This window comes from Antechinus flavipes, chromosome 6 (assembly GCF_016432865.1).
Source record: "Antechinus flavipes isolate AdamAnt ecotype Samford, QLD, Australia chromosome 6, AdamAnt_v2, whole genome shotgun sequence".
NCBI lineage: Eukaryota > Metazoa > Chordata > Mammalia > Dasyuromorphia > Dasyuridae > Antechinus > Antechinus flavipes.
This window is the reverse complement of record NC_067403.1, coordinates 202,161,562-202,178,249: the sequence shown is the minus strand read 5'-3', so window position 1 is coordinate 202,178,249 and position 16,688 is coordinate 202,161,562. Positions and strand designations below refer to the sequence as shown.

At 38.0% G+C, this 16,688-nt stretch overlaps 1 protein-coding gene across 2 annotated transcripts in view; it reads left to right on the top strand.

Annotated features, from left to right (window-relative positions):
- The first annotated feature begins 3,400 nt into the window (after window positions 1–3,400).
- The window catches only part of PIGG (phosphatidylinositol glycan anchor biosynthesis class G), a 91,519-nt gene continuing 78,231 nt past the window's right edge, over window positions 3,401–16,688 (top strand). For both annotated transcript variants that reach the window (XM_051967478.1, XM_051967479.1), the window contains exons 1-3: window positions 3,401–3,651; window positions 8,112–8,317; window positions 14,769–14,978. In XM_051967478.1, the coding sequence (XP_051823438.1) occupies window positions 3,504–3,651; window positions 8,112–8,317; window positions 14,769–14,978 (564 nt within the window). In that variant the 5' untranslated portion in view covers window positions 3,401–3,503. The remainder of the gene's footprint in view (window positions 3,652–8,111; window positions 8,318–14,768; window positions 14,979–16,688) is intronic.

Below are 16,688 nucleotides of genomic sequence, written 5' to 3'. Positions count from 1 at the left end.
TAAAAGAGATACACAGGGAAATTACATTTTATTAAAAGGTATTATAGACAATATCAATACTAAACACATATGTACTAAGTAACATAGCATCCAAATTCTCAAAGGAAAAGTTATATGAGTTATAGGAGTAAATAAAGCTAATTACAAAACAAATATAAAGAAATTAAGGAAACAAATAGATTAGGGCATAAAAAGCTCACAACCAAATGCAGAAAAGCAGGTATATTGAATGCTTCCTTTTCAAACCACAATGCAATAAAAATGACATTCAATAAAGAGCCATCGAGACATAGTTTAAGAATTGGAAACTAGATAATCTAATCCTAAAAAACAAGGCAAAGACCAAATCATAGAAATAAATAATTTCATTAAAGAGAATGATAGCAATGAGACAACATACCAAAACTTTTAGGAAGTAGCCAAAGCAGTAATTGAGAAATATTTATCAAATTATCAATTGTCCAGATTAACAAAAGAGGAAATAGAATACTTAAATAACAGTTTCCTAGAAAAAGAAATTGAACAAGCCATCAAAGAATTCCCTAAGTAAATAGTTCTAAATGGAAAGAATAAATAATTCCATTGTCATAAAAACTATTTGGAAAAATAGACAAAGAAGAAATCTTTCCAAATTTTTTTAAAGACACAAATATGGATCTATGACCAAAAAGACTATAAAACTGTGCATACCCTTTGATACAGCAATACAGTGATTAGTTCTGTGTTCCAAAAAGAGCAAAGAAAAAGGAAAAAAGATTTATTTGTACAAAAATATTTATAACAGTTTTTTTTTTTTTTGTGGTGGCAAAGGATTGAAAGTTGAATAGAACTTCCAACAATTGGGGAATGGCTCAACAAATTATAGTATATAATTGTGATGAATACTGTTGTAGTATAAGAAATGAGAATCAGGATGCTCTCAGAAAAACTTGGAAAGGCTTATATGAACTGATAATACAAATTAAAGTGAGTAGAACCAAGAAAATACTGGTACACAGTAACAATAATATTGTATGATGGTAAATTGTAAATGAGTAGTTATTCTCTTTTTTAAAAATCTTTTATTTATTTTTATTAAAGCTTTTTATTTTCAAAACACATGCATAATTTTCAACATTCACTTTTAAAAATATTTTATTTTATTTTATAATAACTTTATATTGACAAAATCCATGCCGGGGTAATTTTTTTTTACAATATTATCCCTTGCACTCGTTTCTGTTCCGATTTTTCCCCTCCCTCCCTTCACCCCTCCCCAGATGGCAAGCAGTCCTATATATGTTAGATATGTTGCAGTCTATCCTAGATACAATATATGTTTGCAGAACCGAACAGTTCTCTTGTTGCACAGGGAGAATTGGATTCAGAAGGTAAAAATAATCCGGGAAGAAAAACAAAAACAAAAACAAAAATGCAGATAGTTCACGTTCGTTTCCCAGTGATCTTTCTTTGGGTGTAGCTACTTCTGTCCATCATTTATCAATTGAAATTCAGGTCTCTTTGTCAAAGAAATCCACTTCCATCAGAATACATCCTCATACAATATCGTTGTCAAAGTTTCAACATTCACTTTTGCAAAACCTTGTGTTCCAATTTTTTTCTTCCTCTCTTCCTCCCTACTCCCTTCCCAAACAGCAAGTAATCCAATATGTTTAACATGGGCAATTCTTCTATACATATTTCCACAAATATGGTGTACAAGAAAAATCAGATCAAAAAGGAAAAAATCAAAATAAAATGCAAGCAGACAACAACAAAAAGAGTAAAAATACTATGTTGTGGTTCACACTCAGTTCCCAGAATCCTCTCTCTGGATGCAGACGGCTCTCTCCACCACAAGACCATTGGAACTGGCCTGAATCATTTTGTTGAAAAAAGATAAGTCCATCACAGTCGATCACACAATCTTGTTGCCCTATACAATGTTCTCTTGGTTCTACATTCAATATCAATTCATGTGAATCTCTCCAGCTCTTACTGAAATCGGTTCTTATAGAACAATAATATTTCATAACATTCATATACCATAACTTATTTAGCCATTCTCCAACTGATGGGCTGCCACTTAAAGTTTCCAGTTCCTTGCCATTACAATGAGTAGTTATGCTGGACAATACAATATTCTAAGACAATTCTGAAGGATTTAGGAGGAAAAATCCTTTCCACATCCCCATAAAACATATTCTAGAGTTTAAGTGCAGATCCAAGAATACTTAAAAAAAAAAAAAAAAAAAAACCTTTATTTTTTTTTACTTTTCTTTTGATTTGTTTTCGACCATATCGGCAGTAAGGAAATGTTTTGCATGAATGCACAGCTATAATCATTATCGGCTTCTTTTCTTAAGAAGAGAGGGGAAAGAGAAAGAAAAATTGGAATTCAAAATTTTAAAAAAGAATGTTAAAATTTCCTACATATGAGAAAAAAATAAGATTTTTAAAAAGGTGGCTGCCTACTAAAAAAGATGATTCTGTAAACCGTGACAAGTGCATAGAATGATTAGGTCCACGAGTGACTTTTATAGCTTTGCTTTATTTTAACTCCTCACCTAATTCTTTGCAGCTACCAAAAAAAAAAATCTTACGGAAAAAAAATCAAAAGAAAGTTAAATGTTCTTTCAAGAACAGCCGAATGTTGGAACTGCTGGGCTCTGCAAAGAGGAGGGACACAAACTTTAGAGGTAGCAAAGAGAATTAATTGGTGGATTGCGAGAACCTCAGAAGAATTTTAATTAATTTATAGCCATAAGTTTTCTAGAGGCAGTTATCTAGTTTTTATTTTTGTTTTTCTTTTTAAAGGTTATTTGAAAAAAAGTCGGCTTTAGACAACGTTCAGACGTGAATTTTTATTCTCTTAGGGAAGTCACTACATTTGTTATTAATGAGCCTCTGAACTGCACTGATGCAGGGACTTCCAGCCCTGAAAGTTTACATTCCCAACCGCCAAAATTAAAGAATTATCCCTCTCGGGAGGAGAGGAAAATCGATGGTCGTTTCTGGGAGTCCCGTGCCTGAAAGCCCACAGGTCGAGGGGAGACACTTGCGCATGTGCGACACCTGCCCAGAAAGGCCGCAAACGTCAAATTACTCAGGCTGAGCCATCAAGGGACGGATCTGAGTTTGAATAGCGCCCTTCTCTGGGGCGGGGTGGGGGGAGGAGGGGACACCTCGGCTTGAGAAAGGAGTTCTACGCGCCCGGTCCTACGCTTACAACACGGAAATTAGAATGCCGCTACAAAGTCTAAGTAGAACTAGAAAAGGACTTGACGGAAGTAGCAGCGAACTTACTTCCGGTAAGACTGTAAAGCTCCGCCCTCCGTTAGCCAAGCACCAATCACAGGGATTCCCGGGAACCCGCTCACGCAGGGTTTGAGTGCAAAGTACGCATGCTCATTCTATGTTATTGGCGTACCGGGTTGCAGGTGTTAGGTCCCTGGCTGGGGCCGGGCTCGAGCTCCAGCCAGGGCTGCTCTGGGGTCTGCGAGGCCGGCGGCACACGCGCCACTATGCGGCTGGGCTCCGGGGCCTTCGCAGCCAGCTGCGTGGTGATTGAGGTGCTCGGGGTCGCCGTCTTTCTCCGGGGTTTCTTCCCGGTGTCGGTGCGCTCTTCATCCCGGGTCCGTCCCCTGCCCCCTGCGCCGGAGCCCGCGGCAGGTACGGAGGCTGGGCCTCCCCTCCCTCGGTCCTGGGGCCCTTGCTCCGCTCCTATCCTTTCCCTGCCCGTTCTCCCTTCTCCCTTTCCTGGAGCCCCCCCTTCCCCTCAGGTTAGAGAGGGCACGTTCCTGCCGTGCTCCTTTCCTGTAACTTCCGTGTTTTGACTTCCAGCACACCTGGGGGGGGGGGGCGGGGTGCTCCTTCCCTTGATACACTTTCCTTCCTAAGATCCCTTTTGTCTTTCCTCTGGGCATACATCTCAGATGAGGAAGGGTCTCTCCCTTCCAGTCTTTCTATAATAGTCTTCCATTCATAATTTTCCCCGGGAACTTCTCTCTTATGCCTCCTCTCCCGCCCCCTTCCCCCGCCCCCATACACCTCAGGTTAGAAGGGGTGCGTTCCCTTCATGCCCTTTTCCTAGAACTTTTTTCTTGTGTTAAATAATGCTCCTCAAGTTAGTGTGGGGACATCCCCTCCATGTCTCTTTCCCAGAGCTTATGTCCCTCAGTACACCTCAGGTTAGAGGGGCAGTGTCCCCTCCATGCCCTTTTAATACACCTCAGGCCAGTGAGGGGCTGTCCCTTCAATGGAGCTTGTATTCTCCTTACACTCAGTGGGGCGCTCCTCCCCTTGATACTCTTTCCTTCTTAAGGTTTCACTCTGTTCTCCCCCTGGACTCCCATACATCTTAGATGAGGAGGGGTCCCCCCTTCATACTCTTCTCTGCCCTTTCATTCCTCAAGATCTTTCCCTTCTTATTCCCTCCTAAGGCAAGGAGGGCTCCTTGGAGGTTCCATTCCTCTATCCTCCCTCCTGTGTCCCCCTCTTAGACTTCATGTAAAGGGTGGTGGTGGGGAGGGGTCCTCCTTGCTCAGCCCTCCTGGTAAGGGCTCTCCCGCTGAATGGAGATCGTCCATTTGGCAGAAGATCAGTTCCCCATTAGCAGGACTTCTGGGCTCCTCTGCCCTTTTGGGGTCCTTGCCCTCAACTTGCAACCTTCTCATCCTTGAGATTCCTCCAGAAAGGGCCAGCATCTGGCTTCTTTGACCTCCCTAAAGATGCCTTCAGTTCCTCTGTGTTCTAACCTTCAGTTCAGCTAATGAACATTTATAAAAGCCTTCCTGTGCAAGGCATTGTGTTTCCAACTTCCTTGCATTCCATTGATGTATAAAGACAAATTTTTAGTTTGTGTTATAAATTGGGGGTCATTCAAGGCTGCAAGGAGACAGGAACCCTTAGACTCTTCCTCCTGTTTTAAATAAAGCCAAGACCAATTACTTGTCTTTATTTCTGCATGAATTGTATTTAAGTTACAATTGCACAGAGTTGGCACTGGGGGAAATGAAATTGTTTTATAGGCACTCGACAGACCTAAGTTAATCCCTGGAGACCAACTATGTGGTTTGTGAGCTTGTGTTAGGGGTACAAGTGTAGTGTTGAAAGTGTGCTATGGTGGTGAGGTCTTCGTGTAGGATTCTCTGCCCCCTGAAGTTCTGGGCCACAGAACCCTGATTTGTAATTTGCTCAGTCTCCATATGCCCTGTAGAACAAGTTCCTCTGGTCTTGGATTTTAGTCATCCTTCTCAGAACCCCGCTCATGGGGTTCTGGTCTTTGCATGCTACTGTGCTGGTTAATTCCCTCCCCCCCCCTTTCATCATTGCTAAGCAAAAATGTAACAACTTGGAAAAGTAAGCCTCAGTAGTTTGAGAGCCTTTCCTCCCATAAAGAAAGTATTAACATGTTTTCCAGATTTGAATGTATAGATTCTTAAAAGGATGATACTTCAAAACTTTAAATGATCTATTTTAGATCCTGTACATTTAGCTTTACTGGAATTCTACTGACCCCTTTGAAAATGCCTCTAAGTGCAGATTTTTTTGTTTTTTAATAGCATCTGGGAGGTACACAAACATTATCCTTCCCTGTAGTGGGGACAGAGGAGAGGAAGAGTCATGAAGTTTTCTTCTTGCTAGGCTTTGGTGTTAAAGTATCTTCCACCAATATAGAAGTAAATTGTTCCTTTTATGGGTGATGCTTCTGATGATACCCAGAGAGTTTCCTGGAATTTGGAGCATATAACACAACATGATGTTGCTGTACATTTACTGCTCCTTGGTTTCCTGCAGAATTGAGTGACTTTCTAAATATTTCTCCCCTAATTCCCTCAAAGAGTCCCCCCGCCTCAACTTCTGTCCCTCTTCTCCCCTTACACATTTTAAGCTTTCGGTCATCTAATCCACAGTAACATTCTGTGGTGAATGATGCAAAATAAAAAAAAAAATCTTTAATTTCTGAGTCAGACATTTCATAAATGGAGAGCCCTGGTCTTAGATTCAGAAGACTTGGTCTTAAGTCTTCACTCTGATATTTATTACTGTAATGGTGGATTTATTTAACCACCTTAATAATATTCTAATGTTAAGGAGAAGTGAAAAGTATTTTATGAACTCTAAAGTCCATATAAGTGTATGTAATCATTACTGGGTTTGGCATTCCTTAGCCAGGTATATGGCTATAAATTCTCAGTGATTGCTCAGGATTATCAAGTACCTCCAGAGCAAAAGTATTAAGCATAAGGCCTGATGGACTCCAGAGAGCCCTGAACCAGTTTAAAATGTATTTGGGAAATAATTTAACAAAAGAAATGAAAATGCAACTGAATAGAACTTAATATTACATTTTAAAACTAAGCCCTTTTGTGGCCTACGGGGATCTTTATGTCTGGATTAGTAGCTCTCATTTCTGTTTGGTTTTTACACCACTGCTTGAGGACTGAATACTTTCCATATATCTCCTCATTCCCCCAGCTCTTGACCTCCTGTAATCCACCTTCAGTATGGTTCTTATTATTCCCTTCTCTGCTTTCCTTAGCTTGCTGTAGCTCACTTAGCCTTGAGAACCAGCTGCTTGACTCTCCACTTGTATTGAGCTCTTCCCCACCTTCCATCCATCCTGTGCTGCATGCTGCCCGTTCCCAAAATTATTCTTCCAGTGCCAGTATTGAATTTGGATTAACCTCAGCATCAGTACTTTGGATAGCCTATATATGTTGGAGTTTGGTACCTTTTTGATAGTAGAAGTCCCCAGTTGCAGTTTCTCAAAGCCCAGCTCCGTTGAATTCTTTTTTTGTTTACTGTTATTTATCAGCTACTATTTCTGACTAGGGTCTTTCCTCTTGTATCCTGTCCCTGAGTAGGTGGGCAGGTAGTCCTCTTGAGAGTCTCTCTAGTTTTCTTTTTGTTTTTTTTGACTTGAGAAATTATATGCCAACTTTTCCAATAGTTATTTATTTGTAGTGACAAAGTTTTAAAATAATTTCCTAGCTTTTTTCTTGTACAAATTTTTGTATTGGTTTGGATAGATCATGACCATTTCCTCCATCCCTAATGGATTTTTCTTCCTCTTGGTCTCCTGTAACATCATTTTCCTACCTGATGCTCCAGTAGAATAAGATTCATCATAAACATAAATGGAGACTATGGCTGACTATTTTTTTTTTTTTGTTTTCGTCCAGGAAAGCCTTTTTATCATTTCCAGAAGTTACATGTTCCAGTTTCCTTATTAGAATTTTTTGCTTGCTATGCTCTTTCTTTTCCTTTTGTGAGTTATATTGATTTCTGTTGCTCTTCTGCTATATTTTCTTTATGGCTATTCTTTATGTCTGGAATGATTTCCTTGCTTTACCTCTGCATCTAAGAATGCCATTTCTTTCAAAATTCAGTTCAAACACTACTTTTTACACATGATTTTTAACTTCTTTTGTTTTTCTAGTGCTTAGCACATTGCCTGATACAAAATAGAAACTTAATAAATGCTGTGACTTGATCTCTTCCACCTCCAGCTTCTAATACTTTCCTAACCCTAAAAAAAACCTTGAATTTATATTCTGTATACTTATATGTGAACATGTTATCCCTCCAATGCAATATAAGCTTCTTAAAGCAAAGGCCTGTTGCATTTTTGTTTTTGAATCATAAAAGAGCACATTGCCGGACACATAGAAAGCACTTAAAAACAATCCTCATTGATTGATTATGTAAACTATACATTAAATATTCTTATATTATATACGTATTGATTACATGCATTTCATTTCTTACCAGTAGAAGGTCTAGAGAGGTTATATTGCTATCTGGAAAAATTATTTGAAAAAGAAATGGAGTTCACAGATAGAATGAAGTTCAATAGCAGGACATATTTACAGCTCAGTAGCAGAGTATATTTATAGCAAGGTTCTTTTGTTTATATGAACATACTAATAGATTAGAGACTTTTGAACCAGTCTTGGTTCAAACACATAATTATATAAATCTGTGTAATATATAGTATATATTATTATAATAATGTTTAGTAAATATCCCATCATTTTGCAATAGACCTTTGTATATTTTTAATATTGTATTTAATAATTTTGTGTCAAAAGAATTAAAATTCTTTTCCTCTTTTTAATTATTTGTAGAAACAAGTTCCAACTGGACCCAGCTTCCACCTCCTCTCTTCAAGAAAGTTGTTATAATGCTGGTAGATGGCTTGAGGGGCGATTTTGTATTTGGATCAAAGGGTGTGCAATTCATGCCTTATACAACTTATCTTATAGAAAAAGGATTCACTCATAGTTTTATAGCAGAAGCAAAGCCACCCACTGTCACTCTGCCTCGAATCAAGGTAAACAGTCTGATATGGTGTTCTAAAACTTCCTAGTTTAATTGCCTTGGTGGTGCTGACTGGCTCTGTATATTCTTCTGCTTAAAATCTGCTCTTAATGTTTTTATTCTTTCTACTCTGTAATTTAACTTAGAGTTTAGTAGTAATGCAGAAAATGGTCTGAAAATTACACTAATAACATGATATTGGTCCTTGGTATTGTTCTTCTATTTGCAATGAAAATCATTAGTTGCATGATAAATCCCTAGGAAGAGTATTTTGGAATCTTTGGTCTAAGAAGGGATCTAGAGGAAATCATCTTTTTTTGGTCTAATGGAGGAAGGAGATGTAGCTTTCTTATTCAACCAGATTTCCCTTATGGTTTTCTATGCATGATTGTATTTAATTATCACAATCCAAAAGCTTAAAAAAGATCACAGAACTTCAGAACTAGAAGAGATCTAGGAGGAATCTTTGAATAAAAGTGTTATCTCAATATCTGAGGGAATGCACCTCTGGAGAGATACTTGATAGAACTACTTCATAGAAAAGCCTGAACCAGAAGAAATTCTTTTCTTCATCTAAAGTTTAACTAGAACTGTCTGGAAGCAGATTTTGTGGTAGGTATTGTGACAGATACCAGGTTTGACTAAGATATGGTCCCTGAATCTAGAAGGGGATAAGGCATAAACAGATAACTGTGAGAAAAAAAAACACAGTGTGCCCCCAGAATCTTAGTACTGCATTAACCCTTATTAACTGGCACTTCATCCTCCTCTTCTTAAACTTTAATTGCTTAAAAAGGCACTAAGAGTTCTGGGTCATGCTATGTAAGTGTATTAGAAATGTGTAAACAATGTGTTAGTGACCTGTTGAGGATTAAACGTGATCATTAATGAAGTAGGTAGTATTTTAAACTTACAGACTAGATAGGCATTCAGCCAGTAAAGAATGAGAGGATGATGTTCCGCAAATAAAGTTTAGTATGGCACCAAAGTGAAAGGGTAAGTGCATGCTAGCTGGGCACGGGGGATATACTATGGAGAGGGAGGGATGGAAAATCAGTAATACCATGAGATAAGGTAGGAGAGATGTGGAGGAGAAATTGGATTGGGCAAGCAAAGAAGTTATTTATTTGACTGATGACAGGGAACCACTGAAAATGATTGAGTGTAGGAGTAACATGACCAACTGTGTGAGTTTTTGGGTACTGCCACTCATTCTTCCTCTTACCACCCCTTAGACCTGTGATTTCACTGAAACTCCTAATGGGGAAACTCCTTCAGCCCATGCAGATGCACGACTTTGCTACTCAGAGGGCACTGCCAAGTTAGAGGACTTTGCCAGAGTTAGGCAGCCTGGCAGTTGAACCCAGGTGTTTCTGACTGATCGAAATGACCTGGGAACAGAAAAAGGAATGGGTGGAGAAGTTGTGGGGTGAACAGGTCTTGGGAGTTTGGGAAGGGTGAGGAAAGAGTCATCCCAGGGTTTCAGGTTTGGGAGACGAATCTGGTGGAGCAACAGAATAGAAATAAAATAGAAAGAGCCAGAAGGAGGGTCATGCTTGGGAGCAAGAAGAAAAAAAAAGCTCTGCTTAGTACATTTTGATTTTGAAGTATGGTTGGCCCCTGTGACATATAGGCAGCTGGAGGTGAGATTTGAGCTCAATATCTGGAAGGTAGATTTGGAAATTATAGAAAAGAAGGAGCTTAGTGAGAGAGACAGAGGGAGAGAAAAGAGACAGAGGGAAAAGCTAAAGATTTAGAATTTGAAGATGATGCAGAATCCCAACTCTGTTTAATAAATGTTGCCCGGTTGGAATGTTTTCTATCTAAATATTTAACCTCTTGATAACTCCATTTCTTCATGTATAAAAGTAAAGGATTGTAGTAGATGGATGTTTTTCAAGAAATCCTACAAGTGTCAGAAACTGAATCTTGTGGAACACTTAAAGAGTAGTTAGTAAGATAACTGGAGTGTCTCCTTGATGGAGCCATGGAAGGAGGGAATATTCATGTGAATATTTAGCTGGTCTGCTGGGTGAAAAGCATCAGAGACGTCTAGAAAGTCTCCAGCTGGGCAGATGTTATTACATTTGACTACAAGGAGGTTGTTGGTGACTTTAAAAAGAAAAGTTTCAATAGAGCGAGTAGGTAGTTGAAAAATGAAAGCACTGGGTACAAACTACTTCCAGCACATGTTCCTACTTTTGTGAGAAAGTTATTTTCTTGAAATTTAGTTGAGACAGAAACAGCTAAAGAGATAACTATAGCTAACATTTGTATGATGCCTATAGAGCAGACCTCAGGATTTTTGCTGGTTTAAAAAGAATATTGATGATACTAGGGGGCACTTATGTAGAGCTTAAATTTTGTAGAGTGCTTTATTTGCATGTTAACTAGAACCTAGAGAGGAAAATACTCTTAATACCATTGGGACAGAATGTTGAGAATGAGAATTATTTGGCTATGAATGTATGTTCATAGTTACGTTCCTGCTTGACGCCTCTCTCTTCTCCTCTGAGACTTCTTATAAGATTTTCCATTCATAGCATTTCTTGTACCCGACCACTAAGAGAAGTACCTTTACCCTTTTCCCCAGTTATCTTCTCTGATGCAATAGGACGATGCTCTTCTTTCTCCAGGCTGTTTCTCCTTGTTTGGGAAGCAAGGCCTTCTAAATTTTTTGCTGTCCAGGCTGACCTTGACCGCCTGTCTTGGCTTTCCATGATCTTCCCTTCCCTTTTGTGGGTGTCTGCCTTTCTTGCTGGGTTCCAATTTGCTCTGGCTTACTCTGTCAGCACCAAGGACAGGCTCAACACCTAACCCCAACTGCCTCAGCACCACCTTTTTTTCTGCCCTCTCAGCTTCTACTACCTTTCCTTCCATGTCATCTTTTCTCTTATTTGTCTGCGTCTCATATACACCTACTCATGTTAGTGTGATCTCCTTTGCTGCAGGGTATTTGTTATTTTTTTGTGAGGTGGTCGGGGTTAGGTGACTCACCTCGGCTCATGCAGCTAGTAAGGATCTGGTATGTGAGGCGAGTTCAAGCTTAGGTCCCTGATGCTAGTGCAGGGGTTCTGTCTAACCTGCCATCAAGCCGCCCCTTATAAAGTATATTTCTGGAGGTCACAGTTCCTGGCCCATGGCAAGTGCTTAATGAAGACTAGTTGGTTGGCTGAGTAATTGAGAAGATGGATATGATGGCGGCCAAGTGGATAGAGAAACCCCTCATTGCCTATCAGCCTGGAGGTACCTTAGAGATCATGTAGTCCAAACTTAGTTTTACAGATATGGAAGGAGGGTCAGACTGTCAGCACTGTTGTTCTCTAAGCTCTTTATAACCCTCAGCATTTATGTAGCTATTACAGCTTAAAACTATACTAAGACTTTTGGGATACCTTTTAAAACACTTTGTAATTTCCAAAGCACTTATATGTGGATTCTTTTGCATTCTCTTTGGATAGGAACAGGTTTTGTGTTTTTTTTAAAAAGAAAGATCAATCAGATCATTTTGAATCCCTTTGTTTGCTACAAGGGATTTATTGCGATAGCAGGACTTCTCTGGACAGCATTTTAAAAGAAATTATAGATCAGCTTTTCAAATTCCTTAGAGTGATAAGCAAAAGAATTTAAATATTCAGTGTTGATTTTTATCTATCATATTCTTTTTGGTTCAAATCTATGACAATTATATTATATACTAGGAATATGCTTTGATAATACTTTGGAGGGCGGAGTATAATTGGATATCAACAGTGTACTTGTAAATATTTTGTAGGTCTTTTAAAGGGAATCAATATAGTTTAGTAGACATAACAATGGATTAGGCATTAAAAGATTTGGATTCTAGTTCTCTTTGCCTCAAGAACTAAATGGGTGACTTTCAACAATAAATTACCTCCACTTCTGAGTTATTTTTTTAAAAAAACATGTATAGTAAAATAAGATGGCAACACTAGATAGTTTCTAAACTTCCTCTCATTCCTAATACTCTATAACTCTGTGACTTAGAAGACTTATAAATATTTTATACAATTTTAGAGGTTTATAGTTGTGATTTATTTTTATGACTTTTTCATAATTTCTGTAATTCTCAGTTCTATAATTTAGTGCAGCAAACAAATGTTTAAATGCTTTCTGTGGTTAGAGTGGTACATTAATCCCTTCAAGGGAACTTTATATTAATATTTTTATTATCATCAATACTATTATTAATTAATGATATTAATATTGTTAATATATTTTCTGTCCTCAGATTATATTCTGGTAGGGGGAGAAGATACATACAGAGCTATGATGTATAATAATCTATTATGAGTACATCAAAGAGCCTCAAAATGAAGTGCTTACATGAAGAAGCCTGGGATGATGAAGTCATTAAAGGATAAATCAGTAAATCTCAGTGGGAAATGGCTTTAAATTTAAAGATTTAAATGATGGGTAGGAATTCATCAGATTAAGGGCTGAGGTGGGGGAAAGAGAGGGAAAGTGTTGGGTTAGTATATAAGTATGCTGAATGTCATTAGCAGAGACAGATATGTGAATCAGAGAGTAGAATATTTATCTAGAGCAAGAGAGTCTTTAAAATTTTGACTTCATGGAGCCCTTGGGTAGTTAGGCTTGTTAAGCCTAGGAGCTCTTCTTGGAATTATGTTTTTAAATGTATAAAATAAAAGATATAGAATTATAGAGGAAGTCCATGTGTTGAAATATAGTTATGAATTTATGTAAAATACAAGTTCATGGAGACCAGATTAAGAAAGCTTAGTGTAGATTGTTGAGTACATGGTTGAAGATATTATGCTGACTGGAAAAATAAGATTGTATCCCCTAATCATGGAAAGATTAGAGGGCTGGGCCATCAGTAAGGAACCTGTGGTAGTTCTTGAGTCATATGATTAGGCCTTGATCAAGTACTTGGTCAAGAATGCAGCTCTCAATTTAATATTATTTCTAGGGCAAAAGTAGGTCTCACTCTAAAACAATCTGCTTTGTGATTTGTGTGTGTATGTGTGTGTGTGTTTAACTTATTGAAGCATTTTAAAATGTTTTATTTTTTAAATAATATTTTTCTCTAATTACATGTAAAAACAATTTTTAATATTTAGGTTTTTTGTAAGCTTTGAGTTTCAAACTCTGTCCCTTTCTTCTTATTCTCTTCCCACCCTGAGATAGTAAGTAAGTATACCAATATAGGTAGTACATGTGCAATCATATTTTCATATTTTTCATGTTAGTCATTTTTTGCAAGAAAATAAAAAAAGAAAAAGAAAATGAAAATAGTAACAAGACCATTTACAATCAAAATTAGAAGGAAGGCAGAAAACTGGAGGGGAAATTCACAGCAAGTATCTCTGGTAAAGGCTTCATTTCTCAAATATTTAGAGAACTGGCTCAAATTTATAAAAATACTAAAGTCATTCCCCAAAGGATATGAGCAGTCAGTTTTCAGATGAAGAAATTTAATCATGAAAAATAATTTAAATTACTACTGATTAGAGAAATTAAAACAACTCTGAGGTAGCACTTCATAACCATCAGATTGCCTAATATGACAAAAAAGGAAAACTGATAAATGTTAGAAGGATGTGGAAAAATAGGAATATTAATGTATTTTGGTGGAGTTGGGATGGATCCAATCATCCTTTGAGATCAATTTGGGACTATGCCCAAAGGACTATAAAGCTATGTGTATCCTTTGATCCAGCATTGCCATACTGAGTCTGTATCCCAGAGAGGTACTATTTGTTTTTAAATACTTACTCTCTGCCAGCCCCAACCCTCCTCCCTGAGGCTTCCCCTATAACTGGTTTTTTCCGCCAAGTCTAGCAAACTGGGCAGCAATCTGTACCACTGGTTTCCCACTTTTCCAGCACACTGTTGTCTAGTTACATTGGATGAAATATGGAGACTTCGCACCTCTGGGAGCTTAAGTGGGCAGTTCTCCCTCCAGTTTTGATCCTGTGGGCCACTCTAATTATTACAAGGGCTTCTCTGCCAGGTGACTGTCACTTGTACCTCTTGGATGGAGCAGGATAAGAGCAAGTCTGCCCTTGTGTATCTACCTGTCAGGCTCTTTGGCTCTGCTATCCTTGGGGACCCGCACAAGAAAGCAGAAAAGGATGGCATGGGAGGCAAGGCAAAGCTCCCAGGCCCATGACTTTGCTGTAGGGCTTTTGGCAAAGCATGTCCCTACTCTGAAACTTAGTTTACTTCTTTGTAAAGGGTAGTCTTTTTTTTTTTTGGTCAGCAATATGATGAATATTATTAAAATCACAGGTCAGTTAACTTCTTGGGACCTCATTTTCTTCATCTGTAAAATGAGAATGATATTTTCCCACCCACCTCTCAGCGTGGTTGTGAAAAAAACTGACTAAACCTTCAGTTGTTTTACAAGTGTTACCTAATACTATCTGTCTGAGTCCATGTTTTTATGAGCTCATTTGTCAATATTTCCTCCTACACAGGCTCTAATGACAGGAAGCATCCCTGGCTTTATTGATGCTGTTATGAACTTTAATTCTCCTGTATTGCTGGAAGACAACCTCATTGGACAAGCAAAAACCGCTGGGAAAAGAATTATCTTTTATGGAGATGATACATGGATTAAATTATTCCCAAAGCATTTTGTAGAGTATGATGGAACAACCTCTTTTTTTGTGACAGATTTTAAAGAGGTGAGTGATTTGGTGAAGCAAGTTAATATACTTCAGTATGTTAAGGACCTATGGTTTCTTCATTGTTTGTACTCCTTACACTAAGCAGATCTTTCAAGACCTTTACAACTTAATAGACGTTTTCCTTGGCCAAAAACTGTTAGTCAACGACTAATCTACTGGTGAGCCTCTGAATTAACTATGTGGATCTTTGGACAACAAATAGCCTGAGACTTACTAGCTGTGTGACTTGTGCAAGACACTTAAACCTCTATCTGCCTCAGTTTCCTCATCTGTAAAATTGGGATGATAATAATAGCATCTATCTTCTAGGATTGTTATGAGAATCAAATGAAATAATATTTGTAAAGTCCTCAGCACAGTGCCTGGCACATAGTAGTTGCTATGTGAAAAAGTTCTCAGCACAGTGCCTGGTAGGTGTTATGTTAATACTAGTATTATTATTTTTACCATCATCACCAATAATAATAATAAATCATTGTTCCCTTTCCTCTATGTAATTAACAATTTGGGAACTTTCTTTTCTGCCTTATAGCCTATGAAATTAATGATAATTATAATAATTTTTTTATAATGCTTTCAGGTTTGCAGAGAACTTTATATGTTATTTCCTTTGATCCTTGTAATATCCCCATTTTTCCAGATGAAGCAACTAAGACTGAGAAACTAAGTGACTTGCTCAGAGTTCGAATTCATATGTTCTTGACTCTAGGTCAGGTTTGCTGAACACAAACTGCCCATCTTGGCTGTAATTCCGCCTCTCATAAAATTATTGCATTGATTATGCAGAAAAAGCCTTCATTGCAGAGATGGTTTTGCTTTCACTTAGGACCCAACAGCTCTCTACTGCCATTTTCTTCCTTGAAGGAGCTGGGATCTTTTTAGAAAGGTTATTCCTTTCCCTGGTTTAGGTTGCAACTGTACCTTCCTCTCAGTGCAGTTCTTAACCATAAATATGTTATGCAAAGCCTACTAAGTTCACTGAAGGTATTTCTCTTGTTTTTTTTTTTTTTTATAATAGCTTTTATTTTTCAAAATGTAGAGGTGCTTTTCAGCATTCACTCTTGGCAAACATTGTGTGTTCCAAATTTTTCTTTCCCTCTCCTCATATCCCCCTGTCCCCTAAATAGCAAATAATCTAGCATAGGTTAAACACGTGCAATTCTTCTAAACATATTTTCACATTTATCATGCTGCATAAGAAAAACCAGGTTAAAAAGAAAAAAAAAGTTTCTTTTGGTTTTGGAAAAATAAATTGAGAGCTAGGAAGGGTTCTTAGAGGTCATCGAGTCTAATGGCCCCAAGAGGGGCCTAGTGACTAACCTCAGGTTCCATAGGTCATAAATGGCTGGCCAGATCTCCCAGCACAAGCCTCATACTGTCCATCCTTGGGTCTCACCATATGACAACCCACTTTTCTGGTCATCCTTTTTTATATAACTTCTTGTATGTGAGCCATTGCCAATAGCGGACTGCACACAGCTTGCATATTTTTATCCTCTCTGTGTTTTTCTATTGCCCTTTGGGTCATTCACAGTTTTGATTTTTTTGGCAATGATGATTCTCATAATTTATAGTCCTGAGTTATAGTCCTATAGCATCACCTGAACATTGTTGGCATCGATAAGACTGGTGTTAGTCTTGGCTTTCATGAGCAAACTGTGTCACTTGAAATTTAAAAGCTACAAAGACTTGGAAGTTTATCATTCT